The sequence below is a fragment of the Esox lucius genome, chromosome 8, assembly GCF_011004845.1.
Source record: "Esox lucius isolate fEsoLuc1 chromosome 8, fEsoLuc1.pri, whole genome shotgun sequence".
In the NCBI taxonomy this organism is placed as follows: domain Eukaryota; kingdom Metazoa; phylum Chordata; class Actinopteri; order Esociformes; family Esocidae; genus Esox; species Esox lucius.
The window spans coordinates 10383762-10404176 of record NC_047576.1 but is presented as its reverse complement, the minus strand read 5'-3'; the positions used below and the strand labels follow the sequence as shown (position 1 = coordinate 10404176).

The window sequence follows — 20415 nt, the reverse complement described above, 5'->3', positions numbered from 1 at the left end:
TCATTCATGGAGTGAATTATAAAATACTATACAACTTGATATTCTTGAACTGCTCTGGGATATCTTTCTGGGCACTGTGATGTGCTTTATTGTATTGATGTATTTTTCTTGGATTTTTATGTTTTCTATTTAGGATGTTACGCAGGGCTCATTTGGAAAATATATTTTGGCCTCAAATCTGTATATTAATATAAATAAAAGATTGTAGTTCATAACTTTTTCAAGTTATGAATATTGACGACTGAACAAGCTTACAAATTATGCCCACTTGACCTACGTGGTGTTGTAAAATGGGCCATTTTTAGACTGTATAAACACCAATAATTGTTGCTATGCTGGGTCATAAAAGTGAGTTAAAATGATTGTGCTACATAGATTGGGGGGTGGCCACTTGGAAACACCAGTTAGTTCTCTCGTTCAAACCCTTGTAATTTGTTTGTCTTGTTTTTCCCCACATTTTCTACAAATATTTACAAATCCAGCAATGTTTTTACAGTGTGTTGACCATCAGACATGATAAGATTAGTGAGTAAACAGTGTTGTATGTGAAGTGCTGTGAGTTTCTCCTAAACGCCCAGTGTGGCTGCGGACGGAGCTTTAGTTCCTCTCATTGTGTTCCTGTTCTCTCTCTGGCTTTCTCTGTTGGTTTATAGGTACATCACTCAGGAAGGCCACAAGCTGGACACCGGGGGCCCGCGCCCCCCCGCCACTGTCACCAATGCCGTGTCCTGGAGGTCAGAGGGCATCAAGTACAGGAAGAATGAAGTCTTCCTGGACGTCATAGAGTCTGTTAATCTTCTGGTGAGGTGCCACAACACGTTTTGTTTGGTATTTTCTGTCATGTTTTTTTTTATTTTTTTTTTATTCCAAGAATCTTTGTGTTTATTGAAGCGCTGCCTAGTAAAATTTGAATGTAGAGATTTGCAATTGTCGTGAAAGGTCTGACACTTCTGTGCAGGTGAGTGCGAATGGTAATGTGCTGCGCAGTGAGATCGTGGGCTCCATCAAGATGCGTGTGTTCCTCTCAGGGATGCCGGAGCTGCGCCTGGGGCTGAATGACAAAGTCCTGTTTGAGAACACTGGCCGTGAGTTCCCTCATGTCACTGGGTGTCTCACAGTGCTGTTGAAAGACAAATGCATTATACGTTTGTTCTCAGCCCTAACATCAGCCCCTAATGGGTGACTTCGCCTCGTTGCTCATAATTTCACATAGAAGTCTTTGTGCGTGTTTTGCTGAGGAAGTTGCGCGCACACACATTTCAAGTTAGGGTTCAGCTTTTTCCTCTAATCTATTACATGGTCTCAGATTAGCCGGGTTTCTTTCCTGTCACACCCTAACTCTCCATCTCTCCCTGTTGCTCGTCACAGGAGGGAAGAGTAAATCAGTGGAATTGGAGGACACCAAGTTCCACCAGTGCGTGCGTCTGTCCCGCTTTGAGAACGACCGCACCATCTCTTTCATTCCTCCCGATGGAGAGTTTGAGCTCATGTCCTACCGTCTCAACACACACGTATGTTTTGTTAAACTGACTGTAACTAACCCACTGTGGGCCTGATATACAGGATGCCGATTGTAGCTTTAATGCATTTGTATTTTCTTCATGGTATGTGAGTATGATGGGCCGTTTTGCCCTGCAGGTGATATTATTTTAGTTGTACTGATGAGTATTTTAAAAATTTTCAGGTAAAACCTCTGATCTGGATAGAGTCTGTGATAGAGAAACACTCCCACAGCAGGATTGAATATATGATCAAGGTGAGCACTGGGCCGCAACGTTTACTCAACAGCTGACCATGTGCTTTGGTATCAGACGAGAGTCAGCACAAAGCTATCAGAAACACAAGAGCTTTCCATATGTAGTGTGGTGATGTATTTTCTTCCCTGTCTGCCAGGCTAAAAGTCAGTTCAAGAGGCGGTCTACTGCGAACAACGTGGAGATCCACATTCCAGTTCCCACCGACGCTGACTCTCCCAAATTCAAGACCACTGTGGGCAGCGTTAAGTGGATCCCAGAGAACAGCGAGGTTGTCTGGTCCATCAAGTCATTCCCGGTGAGTTCAACCCACTGGGCTGCATGCTGAAGTACACCATAGTTGATTGACTGAGCATCTGCAACAACAAAGATCTCACTTCAAATGTAAACGGAATAACAACGGAATAACAACATTTTTGTTTTGTCCCTAGGGTGGAAAGGAGTATCTGATGAGAGCCCATTTCGGTCTGCCCAGTGTGGAAGCGGAGGACAAGGAGGGGAAGCCCCCCATCAGTGTCAAGTTTGAGATTCCTTACTTCACCACCTCTGGCATCCAGGTGAGTCTCTTCAGTGTACTACGTCTTACATCCACCAGGGGTCACTGTTGTTTATATTATTTTTGGGAAAGTGACCACTTGGGGGCACTGTTGTAACACAGATCAGGCATACTTAAGCTGAAACCTGAAGGTGTGCCTGAGATCATGCTTTGGATACTACTTCAGATACTACTACTTTTTGTACATGGCACCCTGGTAGTTAGACCTACTGGCATTTTGACTTTATGACAGACACACTGTCAATAAACTTAGAATCTCGTTAATTCACAAAGTACGTTTCTACATACTCACAGTTGTACTAGGTGTTATTTTGCCATTAGTGGTAGAAAACTGTTCAGAAGACAATCTACACGGTTAACATGCAAACATATGTAATACACATGGATTTACAGTTCATATACAGTTTCAGGACAGTATTTCTAGATGATGATGATGATGAGCGCTTTGAGTTCAATATGTTCAGGGATTCAGTGTAATGTTTAGAGTTGCCTCAATGTGGCGTAAGCATGGTCTTATCAATTCTTTATGGTAGATATCACCAATAACCTGTTCAGTTGGTGGGACATTTTTGTCCTCTTACCAGTACTGCCCCTTTCATGCCAGAAGACCAGGAAATGCAGTGGCTTGTGCGGGAGGGCTCAGCGAGGATCTTTCTTGCACTTGAGTAATGTGAAGGGCAGGTGGCAGCTGATTGACAGTATAGTGTGTTTATGTCGGCAGCAGGCAGGCCCAGACCAGATGATAATGGAAGAAGTGAGGATGGACTCGAAGATTCATGTGTAAAACATGGAGAACAACATCCCTTGATCACTATAGTGATGACCTCAGTAAGAGCCATATATTTAGGAACTTTAAGAATAATTTCCTGGACATATTAAGCACATTTTTGGACTAAAAAACAGCTCAGTGATGAGTCTCCTTTAGTCCAGGACAAGGCTTTTAATAAGTGTCTGCAAAACCGGTAATCCGTTACATAGCATTGCTTAAAGATACCCCATGTCATGTTAATAGTGATCTAAAAAGCTGCCATACAAAGGACCTAATTACAAAGGTCCTGTATAGTCCGGCAACTGTCGGAAAAGGGAAACAGATTCACAAACTCAATGCTTTTAGGACATCCCACTGCTTTCTTTTATATATTTTTTGAGACATTGTTTTGACCAAAATACTATGACATAATGGTAAAAAGCTTTCAGGCAGGATGGTTAATATTAAAACAGAACAGTACCAGTGTACACTGTGGAGGTCCTTATTAAAGTCAGGTGAGGTTTTGGATCAGTGTCACTTTCTCCCTGACAGCGTCCCCTAGGAAGAAACAAGGTATAGTGTAGAGAAACAAAGGAAAGACTATTTATTGGCTTGAAGGGGGGGGGCAAATTCGTTTAAGACGCTTACCCTCACACCAGCACTAAAACATGCTGTTTGACTCTCCACAAAGGAACACCGAGTTATGAAGCCCAAACATTACACCATTGCACTGCAGCAATGTGTTTTTTTAGTTTTTTAGATAGACCAGCTGAATGTTCTCAGCCATTGTAACAACCCACCTAGTTTTTTTAGGTTTGCCAAGGGACATGTCTGTTAAGCTGCATTGGGCCCTAAACAAATACAGGCACTTGGGGCTGTAGGGAGTTGGTCATCACAGGTGAGTTAGAAGTCAGTAAAGCAGAGGAAACTTAAGCCTGTCAACTACATCTCCACAGTGTCGTATCCTAGATGGATGTGGGGCTTTCTGACAGTTGTGATGTTGGTTCACATGGCTGGGGCTTTCTTACAGTCGTGATGTTGGTTCACATGGCTGGAAGGCCACAATGCTATCTGGTGGTTACCTCATCGTCTATAGTAGGTTAATGTGTGCGTTGGGATTTCCTTTCTTTTGTGTGAACATATGACAAAAACCTTTTTCAATAGTCTTTGTTCAGTGTATTCACAGTGCCTCGGTCTTGCCAGTTGAACTACATGATCTATTACCTGATTTATATCTTGACTCAACTTCTATGCAAATTGTTGAGATCCACTGTCAGATCGTTTTCTTAAATTACAGGCATGATCTTTTTCCAATCTTTTTCAAAGGCAGTTGTTGGCAGCTTGAAAGAATTAAAAAAAGGTCAGTTGGAACATATGTCTAATAAGAATGTCACAAGAATCACTACTTCAGTTCCAATTGGGTACCAAAGGTTCTGATCACCATTTTTCACGTTTGGTAGTATTGATTATAATGAAAAATCTATGCGCACATCAAATAATTATGTTAAACCTTTGTAAGAAAGGCAGAACAAGTAACCGTTATTATGGCGCATGCAACACCTCACCTACTGTATCTGACGACTAGTATGTAATGTTAATGGCTAACTGCTACGTGCTAGCATATGTTTTTGGGCAAACCTTCATGTAATAGATTACTTTTTAAATGTAATCTTCTACAGTTACAAGTTACCTGGCGACATTTGTAATCAGTAACGTAACTTTTTGATTACTCAACCTCAGTAACGTAATCTGATTACTTTGAATTACTTTCATATTAAGAGGCATTGGAAAACCAATAGGAATAGCCTATAACCAACTGAACACCTTTTGCGGGATCAATCAATGTTAGAGTCTACATAGCTGGCCAAAAACTGAATATGCATTTTAACTTTATGGGTTGTTTAGGCTACAGTGCCTTTGGAAATGGGTTTCTAAACCATTGCTTTTTACTTCAATATGATTGGGCTACATCTCCGTGGTAGCTACAATACACGCTAAAGGTCTGTCAGATATTCAGCTTTTCGCACATAAACTAAATCTGCAGTAGTCTGATGATTTGCTACACAACCAACATTGTCAAAATGTTGCAGTAACCCCTGGTACACAAATGCACGTTTGCAATCATGAACACCCACATAGAAACAAGATTTACCAGCGTGAACGTAACCTGCGATTATTACGGCCACCAGTGATGGATTTTCAAAACGCAAATGAAAGAAATACACTGATTATAAACCTGCACTCTTATCTTAAAGTAAATTACGTCAGCAGCCAATGATAACCAATGAACACAATTTTCAGAGGTGCAAAGCAAGCAGAATCACATGGCCTACCTGTATGGACGGAGTTCATGTGGCCGCGTCCAATGCAAATAATCATCCTTTGGCAGAGTGCTTCCCAACACACCTTTTCTCATCAAATGTCGTGGTAAATTCCATATAATGTTTTATCTTGAAGGCAGCGCCATGTTACAGTTATCTAACAAATAGTTGCCTAATCTATTAAACAATTCCTGTAAAAGTTATTCGGTGCAATTCGTCCAGGTTGGGTTGTTTGGTGCATTTGACAAATAAACCTTGGAACTTGAAAAAGATATAACACCATGTAGGCCTATTGACTATCATTGTTCTGAGAATCATGCGTCCAGTAGATAACTAAATTACATTTTATATGACTCTGCTAATATTATTGAAGATATACTCTGTTTTTACCAGCCATCCAACCAAGAAAAGCCGGAGAAATTTTAACTATCGCTTCCTCTGTCACTAAACTGGTTATGCGCGTCCACCTTTGCGTGTTTGATGATCACACACAACTGAGGTGCGCAATTCATATTTTGGTTCAAATATGTTTTAAAAACATTAAACAATAAACTCAAACATACAACGTGTCATAATAATTTCATGCACCTTTTTTTCTTTTTTTATACTGAAGTAATCCAAAGTATCTGTAATCCGATGACAATATTTTTGTTGGTAACGTAATGGATTACAGTTAAGTTTTTTGTAATCCATGTAATGAAATACTTGTAATCCGTTACTCCCCAACTCTGCTTATACTGTTGATGTATGAAATTCTTTGGTGTGTTATCAAAAGAGGTATTGAGAATCGTGTAATATTTCTGGAATCTTATCGAAGTTAAAAATTCTGGTATCGTGAAAACCCTAATTTCTAATAATCTGCTAAATCTGAGAGGCTGAGTTGTGCCTGACAGTGTTGGGTTAGTTGCTTCAGAGACTGCTACTCTTTGTACATTTCTCTCTGGTATGTAGACCATCTGTTTTTTTTTTTACTGCAAAATGTACATCAGTCACCTCAGAATCCCCTAGCTTTATTAACTCAGTAGGGTTATTTCTATCAAGTAACCTCACCTACTGTTTCTCCGTTTTTGATATCCTGCCCATGTTCTTCAGTGCTCTAAGCACATGCATTCTGTTACGGCCTCTCGCACAGAATGAAATGACACTTTACTTGAATTTCTCTGGAGATCCGATTTGTTATGGGGAGGGGACTAATGGAAAATGTGGGATTTTGTAATCAAATCAAGCAATTGAGTGAGATGGACATTGTCTTCCTGTTATTTTGGTCCAACAGGATTGTTGACTGGAAGGTATTCTCTTCACTTCAATATGTTCTGATTACATAGCTACATGTACCTAACCCCAGAAATGGCACCTTGAGGAAATGGTTGCATGTAAAACCACAGCTCCTCAAAATAGCTCACACCGCTAGAGATCAATGGAGCCATCATCAGAGGGATGCTAGTCTTAGCTGCTGGAAGCTACTATTTAGGGGGTTTGATGAGGAGCTATTTTGTGGCCCTGACTGACCCCAAGGCCGCTTCGCTGGTGTTCCTGGTCCTGTTGAATAGAGCAGAGCCCCTGTGGTCTCCTACAGAATCCAGGGCACCGCACACCACCAAGAATGGAGGCTACAGCTTTATTACAGGAAGTACACCATGTACTGCTCACTACTTCTGTGTCTGTTGGTGAGCGTCTGTTGGTGAGCGTCTGTTGGTGAGCGTCTGTTGGTGAGCGTGTATGCATACGGGCGGGCGGGCTTCTGTGTATGCCTGGTTGTGTGTGTGCTACACACTCCCTGGTCTGACACACGGCAACTAGGAAAAAAGAGGAGCCACATCATCAGCTCCTTAATTAGACAGCGTGGTATATCAGAGCCTATCCCTGGTGTTTTACCCCACAGCCAGCCAGGCCTGGCGTACGGACAGATGTGCATTAAGCCCCCCCAGCCATATCCCATCTGAGGTGGAAAAGGGACGTTTACCACCAGAGCGGTTTGGGCTGCTGTAGAGGCAGAGGCTGCCGGGTTTTACTTTATAGCCTGCTGATGGTAGGGGGGAAGCCACATCAGGGCTCATCTGTCCCCCTCTAGGGGATAATTACAGCCAGGTTCCACCTCCCCTCAGACACAGTGGCGTGGGCTCCCAGCCCCTCAGATAGATGTGCTCCATATAGGCCTATTCAACCCCAGAATATCATAAATGGCTAACTGCAAATAGGCTACTGAACTACATTTCCGCTAAGTAGTCCTTGTTATTTACTGACAAAGAAACCGCCACTGTTGGTACTTTCTAATTCCATTGTGGTTCTAAGGTCACGTACCTAAGTGTGATTTGGTGAATGTTTTGTAAGCAGATACTTTGATCTTGATTTTATATAAACATGTCGTCCTATAAGAAAACAGAAACCGTCATGTAGGCCTAGTTTTTACCATCTCAGACCAAATCTTTGAAGACTTTGCAAAACCAAATATGCTATAGTTCAAAAGTATCAATGAGATATAAAAAATTTTCATTGGCCCGATTTTGTACGAAACCCGTTGTGTTGAATTTGGTCTAACATTTACATTTCTATGGCCCAACTGCTTAGGTGGAGGACAGCTACATCTCAAAGAAGTGCATTACAGTGTCAGTCAACCTTTTAACTCCATGACTAACTGCTATTATTGGAATAAGAAGCCACTCACTTTGCCAAAGGCCATGTGTAGATTTGTAGACAGGTCAATGTAGGGTGAGAATAATGCAATGTATTTGTTTCTCCCTGTGGGTAAAATTCATGAATCACTTCTGATCAAGGCCGTTTCTCACTATAACTTGGTCTCTAAGACCAAGAAACATTTAGGCAATTCCAAGACAATGGATTGCTGGATTCAGTTGATTCTGACTAATTAATATTAAAGAATAAATAGATGGACCAGAGGAAATAAAAATGTTAGACAAAACAGTAATTCAGAATTTGAAGTACTAGTCTATATACAGTGGATATAGAAAGTCTACACACCCCTGTTAAAGTGCCAGGTTCTTGTGATGTAAAAGAATGAGACAAAGATAAATCATGTCAGAACGTTTTCCACTTCTAATGTGAAACTGAAACCTTCAAGGGGGGAGAAATGAAAAATAAAAACCTTACAATATCCTGATTGCATAAGTGTGCACACCCTCTTATAACTGGGGATGTGGCTGTGTCCAGAATGAACCAATCACATTCAAACTCATGTTAAATAGAAGTAATTACACACCTGCCATAATTTAAAGTGACTGATTAATCACAAATACAGTTCAGCTGTTCTAGTAGGGTTTTCCTGACGTTTTCTTAGTTGCATCTCAGAGCAAAAGCCATGGTCCGCAGACAGCTTCCAAAGCATCAGAGGGGTCTCACTGTTGAAAGATATCAGTCAGGAGAAGGGTACAAAATAATTTCCAAAGCATTTGATATACCATGAAACACAGTGAAGACAGTCATCATCAAGTGGAGAAAATATGGCACAACGGAGACCTTACCAAGAACTGGACATCCCTCCAAAACTGATGAAAAGACGAGAAGAGAAATTATCAGGGATGCTTCCAAGAGGCCTACAGCAACATTAAAGGAACTGCAGGAATTTCTGGCAAGTTCTGGCTGTGTGCTACATGTGACAACAATCTCTCGTATTCTTCATATGAATGGGCTATGGGGTAGGGTGGCAAGACGGAAGAAAAACATCCAAGCCCGGCTGAAGTTTGCAAAAACAAACATAAAGTCCCCAAAAAGCACATGGAAAAATGTGTTATGGTCTGATGAAACCAAGGTTGAACTTTTTGGCCATAATTCCAAAAGGTATGTTTGGCACAAAAACAACACTGCACATCACCCAAAGAACACCATACCGACAGTGAAGCATAGTGGTGGCAGCATCATGCTTTGAGGCTGTTTTTCTTCAGCTGGAACTGGGGCCTTATTCAGGGTGTAGGGAATTATGAACATTTCCAAATACCTGGCAATTTTGGCACAAAACCTTCAGGCGTCCGTTAAAAGCTGAAGAGGAAGTTCACCTTTCAGCACGACAACGACCCAAAGCACACATCCAAATCCACAAAAGCATGGCTTCACCAGAAGAAGATTAACATTTTGGAATGGCCCAGCCAGAGCCCAGACCTGAATCCAATTGAACCTCTGTGGGGTGATCTGAATAGGGCTGTGCACACATGTCCTCGCAATCTGACAGATTTAGAGCGCGTTTGCAAAGAAGAGTGGGAAAATATTGCCACGTCAAGATGTGCCATGCTAATAGACTCCTACCAAAAAAGACTGAGTGCTGTAATAAAATCAAAAGGTGCTTCAACAAAGTATTAGTTTAAGGGTGTGCACACTTATGCAACCAGGTTATTGTGAGTTTTTTATTTTACATATTAAAGGTGGAAAAGGTTCTGACATGATTTATCTTTGTCTCATTCTTTTACATCACAAGAACATGGCATTTTAATAGGGGTGTGTAGACATTTTATATCCACTCTATAAATGCACAAAGCATTTTATTTCAGGAGAATCTCTGAACTTGTTATAATTATGCATAGTATATCCATCTGTTAAATGGTAAATAATGACTACGTAAATACTAAACTGAGTGCTGTAATAAAATCAAAAGGATCTCAACAAAGTATTAGTTTAAGGGTGTGCACCTATGCAACCAGGTTATTGTGAGTTTTTTAATTTTTCCCCCTCAAAGATTTCAATTTGTTTTTCAATTGAATTGTTCGCGTTATAGGTCACATTAAAGGTGAAAAAAGTTCTGACATGATTTATCTATGTCTCATTCTTTTACATCACAAGAACCTAACATTTTAACAGGGGTGTGTATACTTTTATACCCACTCTACTGTACAGTGTCCACTGTAGTTATTGGGTCAGTGGATCTATACTACAGTGGATCTGTTGTATAGATTATTTGCATTTATTTATGGGCATTGTGTAAATTTTTTTATTGTGTACAAATACTTTATAAATATACCCCAATTTGTCAATGTCTTTGGACAATTGGCTTGAAAGATCTTTAGTCAAATGTAGTATTTCCCATGTAAAGTAAAAGGCATTAAAAACATATATATATATATATATATTTCCAATGTATTTTCTTCCTGTGTGGATCACACTAAGGATAGTCTCTATGATCAGTGATGCTGACAGGTGCTGGGTGATATGGGGAAAAGGTCTATATTGCAATACATTTCCTGACTTAATGGGATAGTGATACACAATTATGCACTTACAACAACTGCACCACCATTTTATTTATTTCACTTTAAACTCTTACTACTGGTAGTTTCATTGTTTTAGCTTAAAGTTGTCTCATTAACAGTCAGTCACTCAAATTGACTTCTGTAAGTTGATACACTGGACCTTATCATCCAAGCTCTACTACAGACACGCAACACCCACGGTTCAGATGGTCCTCCCATTGGCCTATGAAGGCATTCATTTTGTGCTGTGTATTGGCCGTGTGATCTGCCTGTCATCCTTTACAATCTAAATTACATTTCAAATTGGCATTTTGCACAAATGGGAAGCAATTTACAGCTCACAGTCCACATACATGGAGAATGTGAGGTCAGCAGACGGATTTACCTCAGAAGTAAATGGTCCATTAGTATCCCACTAGGTTTGCTGTGCCCTAGCCTGTGGGTCCATAGCCTTTTCATAGAGGAATGCTACACTCTCCTCTCTGTAACCATTGTTGCCTGTTGCGAGATGAAACATCCGTATGTGCCTTGAAGGCAGGCAGACTGTGTCCTAGCACTTGGAACGCTCACATGTTTCTGAGGGCAACATGAAGGATGTCTTTTGGGTGTCCAACTGTATGCCTGCTGTGTATTTAACCCTATAGACCAGTCCCAGAGGTGCATACTGAGCAGCCTGTAAGGGTCTCTGTTCTATTGTAGCCTAGGTTTCCTTATTACGGGCCAGTTATGATAAATGGGACCCTTGGTTTAAAGAGTTTCACTCCCTAATGCAAATATCCTCATCTTCTCCATATGGTGTAGATAAAATGAGGATTATTTATGTGGAGAGAGCTGGGCTGCAGTGCTGTGGTCGTTTACACATTGTCAAATCTGGCTGTCAGTGTAATTTTCTGGGATGCTTTTAAAATTGTTGTATCTCTGGGAACATTTAAATTAAGACCTAAACCCCCACTGTCTTGTTCTTTGCTCTGAATGCCTCAAGATGCTTCTCATTTCTATGTTATCACGGTGATGACATCATGGGTACTAAGGTGGACGTTTTTATGTTCGGAGAAAATTTATAAGAATCCACTGATAAGATTTCCAAAGGGATAAGCATATCAATTAAATTGTGTATTTTATTGGTAAATAATGACAATTGAAATTCTATCTTCTTGCATAGTTTGGGTCAATTTGATCAACTCCCTGAGATAAAACTATTCAGTAAGGTGTGCCCTTGGTGGCTTTTTTCCAGTAGGTTGTAGTTTCACAACATGTGAATTGAAGGTTTAATCAAATTTCACACAGGATTAGTTCCCTTATTTGTATAAATATCTGAACATTTCTTAACCACTTCTTCTTATACTATATTTCTCTCTAAGGTGTGAGAAAATGTATCATCTGCAGACATTGACAGGGCATATTTCACCGTATGGGTGTTTTCTTTGTTGAATATGTTTATATACTGTTTATAGATTTTATTGAATTTGTGGTTATTCTTTTGGTTTAAAAAAAATACCCACCAACCTTAACAAACAAATCACAATAGCACAAAGTGCAACATTTCTATTTCATTATTTTGGTTCCTATATGATACATGAAAAGCATTGAGTTGGACTAGGAGTAGGGCCGGCAACCTTTATGACTGGGAGAGCCATGAAAATGTGTGTCTTTGAGCGTGTGTATAAGTTCGAGAGAGAATTTAAGTTAAGATGCTTTTGTGGCAAGTCTCTTACATCCTTCAGCTCTCCTCATAGGCCAACTTAAAATTACACAATTTTAGGTTGGTGTGACTCAAAATGCTAAAACCATGCCAATCCAAACACGTTCGCAACTGTAAGCGGATCCCTTACAGGCTGGGAGAAGGCATTTTACAGTTCATTTCACAAGTATTTGGACGGTGGCACACGTTTTGTTGTTTTGTTTCTGTACTCAGCCCAATGAATTTAACAATGACGAAGAGTTTGAAATGTTGACTGACTGCTTTAATTTGAGGGTATTTATATTCATAAACTGTGAAAACGTAGGAATTACAGCCCTTTCCTTGTTACATAGTCTCCCCATTTTGGTGGACCAAAAGTGGTCAGACAATTGGCTGCTCAGCGCAAGAACTAACAGATAGAAGCACCTTTAGAATAACCTCTAAGTGTGACTTTTGAATTAATTCAGTTGTGGCTCCGCAATAGCGAATGTCCTGGTAGACCGCAGAATGCTGCTGTATTGGATAACCGAAACGTTCTTTTAGTTTTTACGGTAAAAACATTGACAACCGTCACACACTCTCTCTAGGATGTAGACTTGGTTCCATAACACAAAGTGATGGAAAGAGGAAACTGTGGAGAAAGAAATGAACTGCAGTGCGAGACTGTTTTCAGTTTCTGAATAGTGACTGTCACTGTCTGAGAGCACAATCCCAACATTGATTGGCTGACCCAAACCAGGAAATGGGTGGGCAGAAATAGAGATGTTCTGAGTCTACAGCAATGTTTGTCAAATCAGAAGATTTGACAAACCATTACGAAGAATGGTAATAATTTTGTAGGTTTTAAAGATTTTGCAGTTTGCAGAACAATTGACCACTGGATTGATGCGCAGTGTATACTTTGCATTCATTTGAGAGTTTTGTGGGAAAGTCCTTCCAGAAGTTTGCTATCATTCGAGTCATTGCCTTTTCATAAAGTGCTCAATGCGCAGTTAGACTGTAGTTTTACAAAGTTGCTGGAAAATTCGCTAACGTTTGCTAATGTCACACTACCATTCAAATCAGCCAATGGTACGTTGTTTGCTAATCCAAGTTTAATCTTTTAAAAGGCTTATTGATCATTAAAACGGCCCTTGCAATAATGTTAGCAAAGCTGAAAATTATTTTGCAATAAACCTAGACTTCTTTAGATTAGTTGAGTATCTGGGGCATCAGCAATTGTGGGTTTGATTGCATGCTTAAAAACTGGATGAAAGTCTTATGACAGACAAGTCTGAGTTTGGGGTGATCAGATCACAAAGAAGAACATTCGTGAGATGCAGACCAAATGAAAAGATGCTGGAGGAGTGCTTGATGCTATCTGTCAAATATGGTGGAGGCAATGTGATGGTCTGGGGGTGCTTTAGTGTTGGTGAAGTGGATTGCCTTGTGGATGGCGCTTGATAGGAGCCAGTTTCCTCTTACAAAAGGATTATGACCCAAAGCAGAGCTCCAAACTATGCAAGAACTATTGGGAAGAAGCAGTTGGCTAGTATTCTGTCTATAATGGTGTTGCCAGCACAATTACTGGATTTCAACCCTATTGAGCTGTTGTGGGAGCTACTTGATCGTATGGTACTCAGTTTATGTTCATTCTTTGGTGTTCTTTTCAACATACATGAATGAGGATCTGTACTGAATAGAAATAACCATGGTTCTTTGCTAAATTCAGGAGAGATTGTATTGCAATATAACACTAAGTAACAATTTTTGGTTCTGTGTAATAAGTATTATTTCGTAATTTCTTATACCTAACAAGTATAGAGAATTGCAACAATTTCCCACAAACTTTGCTTTTGTTACCAGGACAGTGATCTTTTGAAATGTACCTATTTCCAATGAGAAAATGGGCGAATTTGTATCTTTTCATTCACAAAGTCAGAAAACAACAACATTCATCCAAAATGATCATGTAAAGTAAGGGAATTTTTTTTTATCCCCTGCTGATTTTGTACGTTTGCCCACTGACAAAGAAATGGTAGGTTTATTTGAACAGTGAGAGACAGAATAACAACAAACAAATCCAGAAAAACATGTCAAAAATGTTATCAATTTATTTGCATTTTAATGAGTGAAATAAGTATTCGACGCCTCTGCAAAACATGACTTAGTACTTGGTGGCAAAACCCTTGTTGTCAATCACAGAGGTCAGACGTTTCTTGTAGTTGGCCACCAGGTTTGCACACATCTCAGGAGGGATTTTGTCCCACTCCTCTGCAGATCTTCTCCAAGTCATTAAGCTTTCGAGGCTGACATTTGGCAACTCCAACCTTCAGCTCCCTCCACAGATTTTCTTTGGGATTAAGGTCTGGAGACTGGCTAGGCACCCGGTTCGAATGTTATCATTGGATTGAATGGGCGTTATCAGTGGTTATCAGCCTCATAGATATGGGTCAGAAGGGGCCTGCTACGCCTACTGGTAGGCTCAGAAGGCTGTTATCATCCATTCGCATGGTTAATCACGGATAAATACACGAGAAGACTCCAGATCCAATCCCAGACAAATTCAGGTCGCTGCTACAGGTAAGACCACTACAATGGGTTAGGGTTTAGGGTAAGTCTACAGGTAAGACCATTAAAATGAGAGCCTTTAAACTGTGATAATTTTGTCAATTCTAAATACTAAATTAACCATGCGAATGGATGATAACAGCCTTCTGAGCCTACCAGTAGGCTAGCAGGCCCCTTCTGACCCATATCTATGAGGCTGATAACCACTGACAACGCCCATTCAATCCAATGATAACATTCGAATCGCCTGGGCTAGGCCACTCCAGGACCTTAATGTGCTGCTTCTTGAGCCAATCTTAGGCCACTCCAGGACCTTAATGTGCTGCTTCTTGAGCCAATCTTTTCTTGACTTGGCCGTGTGTTTTGGGTCATTGTCATGCTTGATTACCCATCCACGACCCATTTTCAATGCCCTGGCTGAGGGAAGGAGGTTCTCACTCAAGATTTGACGGTACTTGGTCACGTCCACCATCCTTTTGATGCAGTGAAGTTGTCCTGTCCCCTTAGCCGATAATCACCCCCAAAGCACAAAGTTTCCACCTCCAAGTTTGACTGTGGGGATAGTGTTCTTGGTCATAGGCAGCATTCCTCCTCTTCCAAACACGGCAAGTTGAGTGGATGCCTAAGATCTCGATTTTGGTCTCATCTGACCACAACGCTTTCACCTAGTTCTCCTCTGAATCATTCAGATGTTCATTGGCAAACCTCAGACGGCCCTGTACATGTGCTTTCCTGAGCAGGGGGACCTTGCGTACGCTGCAGGATTTCAGTCTTTCATGGCGTAGTGTGTTACCAATTGTTTTCTTGGTGACTATGGTCCCAGCTGCCTTGAAATCATTGACCAGATCCTCCCATGTAGTTCTGGGCTGATTCCTCACCGTTCTCATGATCATTGCAACTCCACGAGGTGAGATCTTGCATAGAGCCCCGGACCGAGGGAGATTGACAGTTCTTTTGTGTTTCTTCCATTTGCAAATAATCGCACCAGCTGTTGTCACCTTCTCACCAAGCTGCTTGGCGATGGTCTTGTAGCCCATTCCAGCCTTGTGTAGGTCTACAGTCTTGTCCCTAATATCAGCTCTTTGGTCTTGGCCATGGTGGTGAGTTTGGAATCTGATTGATTGCTTCCGTGGACAGGTCTTTTATACAGGTAACAAGCTGAGATTTGGAGTGTGCTCCTAATCTCAGCTCGTTACCTGTATAAAAGACACCTGGGAGCCAGAAATCTTTCTTATTGAGAGGGGATCAAATACTTAATTCACTCATTAAAATGCAAATCAATTAATAAAACATTTTCAATCTTTCTGTGGTCTGACAAAGATACCGGTTTGTGGGGAATAATTGGCATTTTTGATACATAAGCAATTAGGAAATAACACTTTCAAATGTGTTACACGGTGTAATTAAATATTTTGTTGACATTGTTGAAGTTAGTATTTAAGTACATTTCAATTGTGGATTCTCACTTGTCACCTTTCTGTGTTATAATATACATTGCGTGACGTTAATGTTTTTTTTTTAGGTGCGTTACCTGAAGATCATTGAGAAGAGTGGCTACCAGGCTCTGCCATGGGTTCGATACATCACACAGAACGGTGGTAAGGCTAAACTCCCCACACCTCTCCATAATAAAACATGCAGACCTAATGGGCATTCACAATTTTCTCTCATCAGTGATGATGTCACCAACTCTCAAATGACCATCTATCATTATCTGCCCAGCCAGTAAACATCAAATAAAACAAAAATCTATATTCAACTGAAAATTTAAACTTGCCAAAGATTAAAAAAGTATTTTCACTGGGCAATTGCCAATTTCTGTTCCAAAGACTAGTGGCCCTGCTGTTTCATACTATCCTGAACAACTTAAAAACAAAGCATTGACCCCCTCAACATTTTCATTAGGCTATGATATTTTTATATATTCAAACTATCATTATATTCTTTAAAGATAGTATGTATCTTTGGTAGCATCTTTAGATAAATAACTGTCTTTTTTGTAGGTCTTAAATATAAGTTGTTTGTGAGACAACCAGACCGTATCACTAGTTGGTAGATGACATCGTGTGGACCTAGCGCAATTCAAGGACCTTAAGTAACCCTTCATCCGTATTACATTCAACTTTAATTTGTCATGGTAACATTTACTACAACTGTATTTACCAAAGCCAATGGGCAATTCTAGTTTGGTTTGTCAAGGAATGATTTCCGACAGCAGCTTAACCTCCCTTCCTAAGCCTATCTTGCAATTGTTTTGCAATTCTCTCTCATTATTATACTTAGCAAAAAGAGTTCTGAGGTGTAATTCCATTAGGCCGGATTAATGGATTTGATGGCTGATCATTAAAAGATTGGAAAAAGCCTTAGGATACTAGTGTTACAACCAGATACTGTATGTTTCTGAAGATGAAGGATATGGTCTATGGAAAATAAGGGAACAGACCATTTGGCACGTTAATCTGCTTGTTGCTCTTTGCTCTGCACGCTTGTGCACAGGAGGACCCGGGAGCACGGGTCCAGTTCTGATGTAGTAAAACATTGTTTTTGACTTTGATGTTGTTGCCATCATTGATGGCTGCCTAACATTGTCAACAGACAATTGTCATCCCAGCCCTATTTGACACTGCAGGCTTGCGGCTACTATCTAATCAAGTATCCCATCCCTGTTTAGCCACAATTGGCTTCCAAGCTACACCTAACACAATGTCTGATCAATTAAATTTGTGCGTTTGGCTTGCGCTGTCCGATTCAGGCGTCTGATCATCAGCTGATGGGAACTCCTGGGCGCCTGTGCACAATCCGTAAATGTTCCGTGCAGCAATTGTGACTGCTACACTGCAAACGTAAACCGAGTTAAAACATGAATCAGATCTCTTTGTTTAAAATAGCGACTGCAGCAAGCTATATTTATCAAGAACCACACATTTCTCTCTCACTGCCAGATTCCCTATTTAAGGATAATTACACACAATTTGTATTCTGTGAGTGTTTTCAATATTCATACAGAAGTTTGGAAAATGACCGCGTTTGGGAAACTGTTAAACAGAATGGCACCACTGGTTTAGCTTGTGCGTTATTCAGTGCTGTTTGTGTCTTTTGGATTCTTTACTGTATTTTGAAGCTCTACAGTCAGACTCCCTTCGGGCCTCTCTTCCTGATTAGGTTATCTGTGCAGTTGGTCAAGACAGTGTCCCTCCCCCCTCCCCTGATTGTCAGGAAGGAAGCAGCCAGGCAATAGTTGTTCTTGGCGGCCACTGACCAGCTGTCATACTGTACTACACCCCAACAGAGGTTATCTGAATTATATACTAGCATTTGCAGTGCAGACCTGGGCCAACACATTTATTACCTCCAATATCAACCAAAGGAGGGCATTTTTCTCCACCTACAGTCTGCTGTCTCGATTCTTCAGGAAGGACACCAGTCTTTTCATCCTGGCCATTTTTGTTTGTTCTGTGCCTGGTCAGACTACAGGTCCTTGCTCAATTGTCTTCACAGCACTGGTGGCTTGAAGACAAAGTTGAACTCAAGCATAACTCAATTCTAGTCAATCACTAACCTTATTGATTCCTCGCTGATCCTGTCCATATTTTTTAATAGAATAATCCAATTAACGCTGATACATTTTCATCCGAAATTGTAATTAAATATGAAACTGAATCCTGGCAGCAAGATTGCATGATGTTGGCTGGATCCCTCTGAATAAGGCTCCCCATCTATTGTCTTCGAGGAGAGGGAAAGCTCAAACACGACGAAGGATTTAAGATGCTGCAACTCTGACATTGATACCATCTTTTGCAAGAAGGGGGAAAAAAATTAAGAAAAACACCGGAGGGAGGAAAAGCTCTGAGGTCCCTGAGGACTGAGAGAACCTGCTAGTGTATTGAGAGGGGAGGGCCAGCTGCAGAGGCCTTTGCCAAATGATGGTGACCCCTCCGGTTTGAGGTTACTGGATGACGAATGTCAGTAATCCACAGGGACTCCACGTGCTAGCCCTTGCTCTTAAATGTTGATGTTACCTTTTGTTTCAGCCGGGTTATTGCCAGTGCATTTCGCCAAGGAATGATTTAGGAATGTACATGTGAGAGGGGAATTCGGGGCTGGTGAAACTGAAAGCAGACTTTCAGTCGGCCCCCTCTCTGTAAATGTTACTGATAAGATTTAATAAAACAAGTACCAGTTGAATTACTGACGTCTTCTGGTTGGGTGATAGATTTCATACTGTTAGGGTTAGAACTTAATAATGGGTGGGTCGTTGTGTTCTTGCAGAATTTCCTGTGCGTTCGGACAGAATCTTGTAGTTCTTTAGTCCACAATAATATGTAGCTCACCAAAAGGACAGGTCCACTAGTCCTGCTTAGAGTTTTAAGAACACTAGACATTTTAAGTGTATTTGAAATAATACCTATACAAAAGCCAAATTCACTATCGCTCATCAAAACTGTTAATGAAACACATCAAGTTGATGTATAAAGTCTTAATTTAATCAAACAACACAGTAGATCACATCAGCGTCATTACAAAGTGTCTTTCAGAGTGTTTGTAGTTAGTTGTAAAGACTAGACATCTCATGAAACGTGTCTATGGTTTTGTCTAAGGCATGAGGAAAGTATTATTTTATTTTTTTGAATGAAGGTAGGAACATCTGTGTGACTTGCGCCTGCATCATCTGGCTTTTCCATTGCTGGTGCTGTGGGTTTGCACAGTTTGTCAGTCTAAAAGAGGTTCTGAAATTGTGTTGTGTCTGGAGCAAGTGTGAAACTGAATGAGGGAAAATGTAAGTTTGACCTGGCTACATAGAGCTCCAGAAAGAATTAAGAGACCACTGCACCTTTTTCTTTCCTTTCCAAGAAGGTCAAAAGAAAATTTTAACCCTTCTGTTCCTCACTCAAAACATAAGAGACCACTGAAAATTGAACGCTTCTGTTCCTCACTCACAACTTTCCTTTTCAACATTTTTGGAAAGGAAAGAAAAAGGTGCAGTGGTCTCTTAATTTTTTCCGGAGCTGTATAGCTGTAGCTACCCTTGGCATTTTATAGTTATACATTTGCCTATTTGATCTGGTTTGTACAGTTGTGAAACAGCACCCCCTTGGAAAGTTGTTTTATTTTAATGTTTTTTTTACGTATTTGAACTTAAGTAATCTTCACTTTTGACAGATGGAGGTATTTACTTAACTGTCATTAAAATAATATACTTTTTATTCATTTATGCTTAAAAAAAATCCTCAGAAATCATTTGTATTGTGTGGAAAGGTTAGTACACCCCTATCGTCAATAGATGAAGTTGCTTCCTTTGACTTAAGGTCATGTAGTCATTTCTTGTCTGTCTGCCAGTCTCACTTTGCCTGGGATTCACTTTTGCCCACTCTTCTTTACAATACTTCTTCAACTGAAGCTGACTTGGTGTAATTGTGAAAGGAAAGCAGCCCCAAACCATAATGCCACCACTTCCATGTTTTAGGCTTATGATGTTTTTGTCTTATGATGTTTTTCAGTTCAAAGGCAATGTTTTGTTTTTGTCAAATGTGGTTTCTGGCATAGAAAAATAACTCCAACTTTCTATCCTGTCCAGAGCACATTGTTCCAGTATTTTTGATCTGCCTATGT

General features: G+C 40.5%; 1 protein-coding gene across 1 annotated transcript in view; it reads left to right on the top strand.

Moving 5' to 3' along the window:
- Window positions 1–20415, top strand: part of LOC105011466 (adaptor related protein complex 1 subunit mu 1) — a 32724-nt gene that overhangs the window by 6770 nt on the left and 5539 nt on the right. The window contains exons 5-11 of the mRNA XM_010871503.4: window positions 654–801; window positions 959–1085; window positions 1369–1511; window positions 1685–1756; window positions 1894–2052; window positions 2186–2311; window positions 16328–16403. Of these exons, the coding sequence (XP_010869805.1) occupies window positions 654–801; window positions 959–1085; window positions 1369–1511; window positions 1685–1756; window positions 1894–2052; window positions 2186–2311; window positions 16328–16403 (851 nt within the window). The remainder of the gene's footprint in view (window positions 1–653; window positions 802–958; window positions 1086–1368; window positions 1512–1684; window positions 1757–1893; window positions 2053–2185; window positions 2312–16327; window positions 16404–20415) is intronic.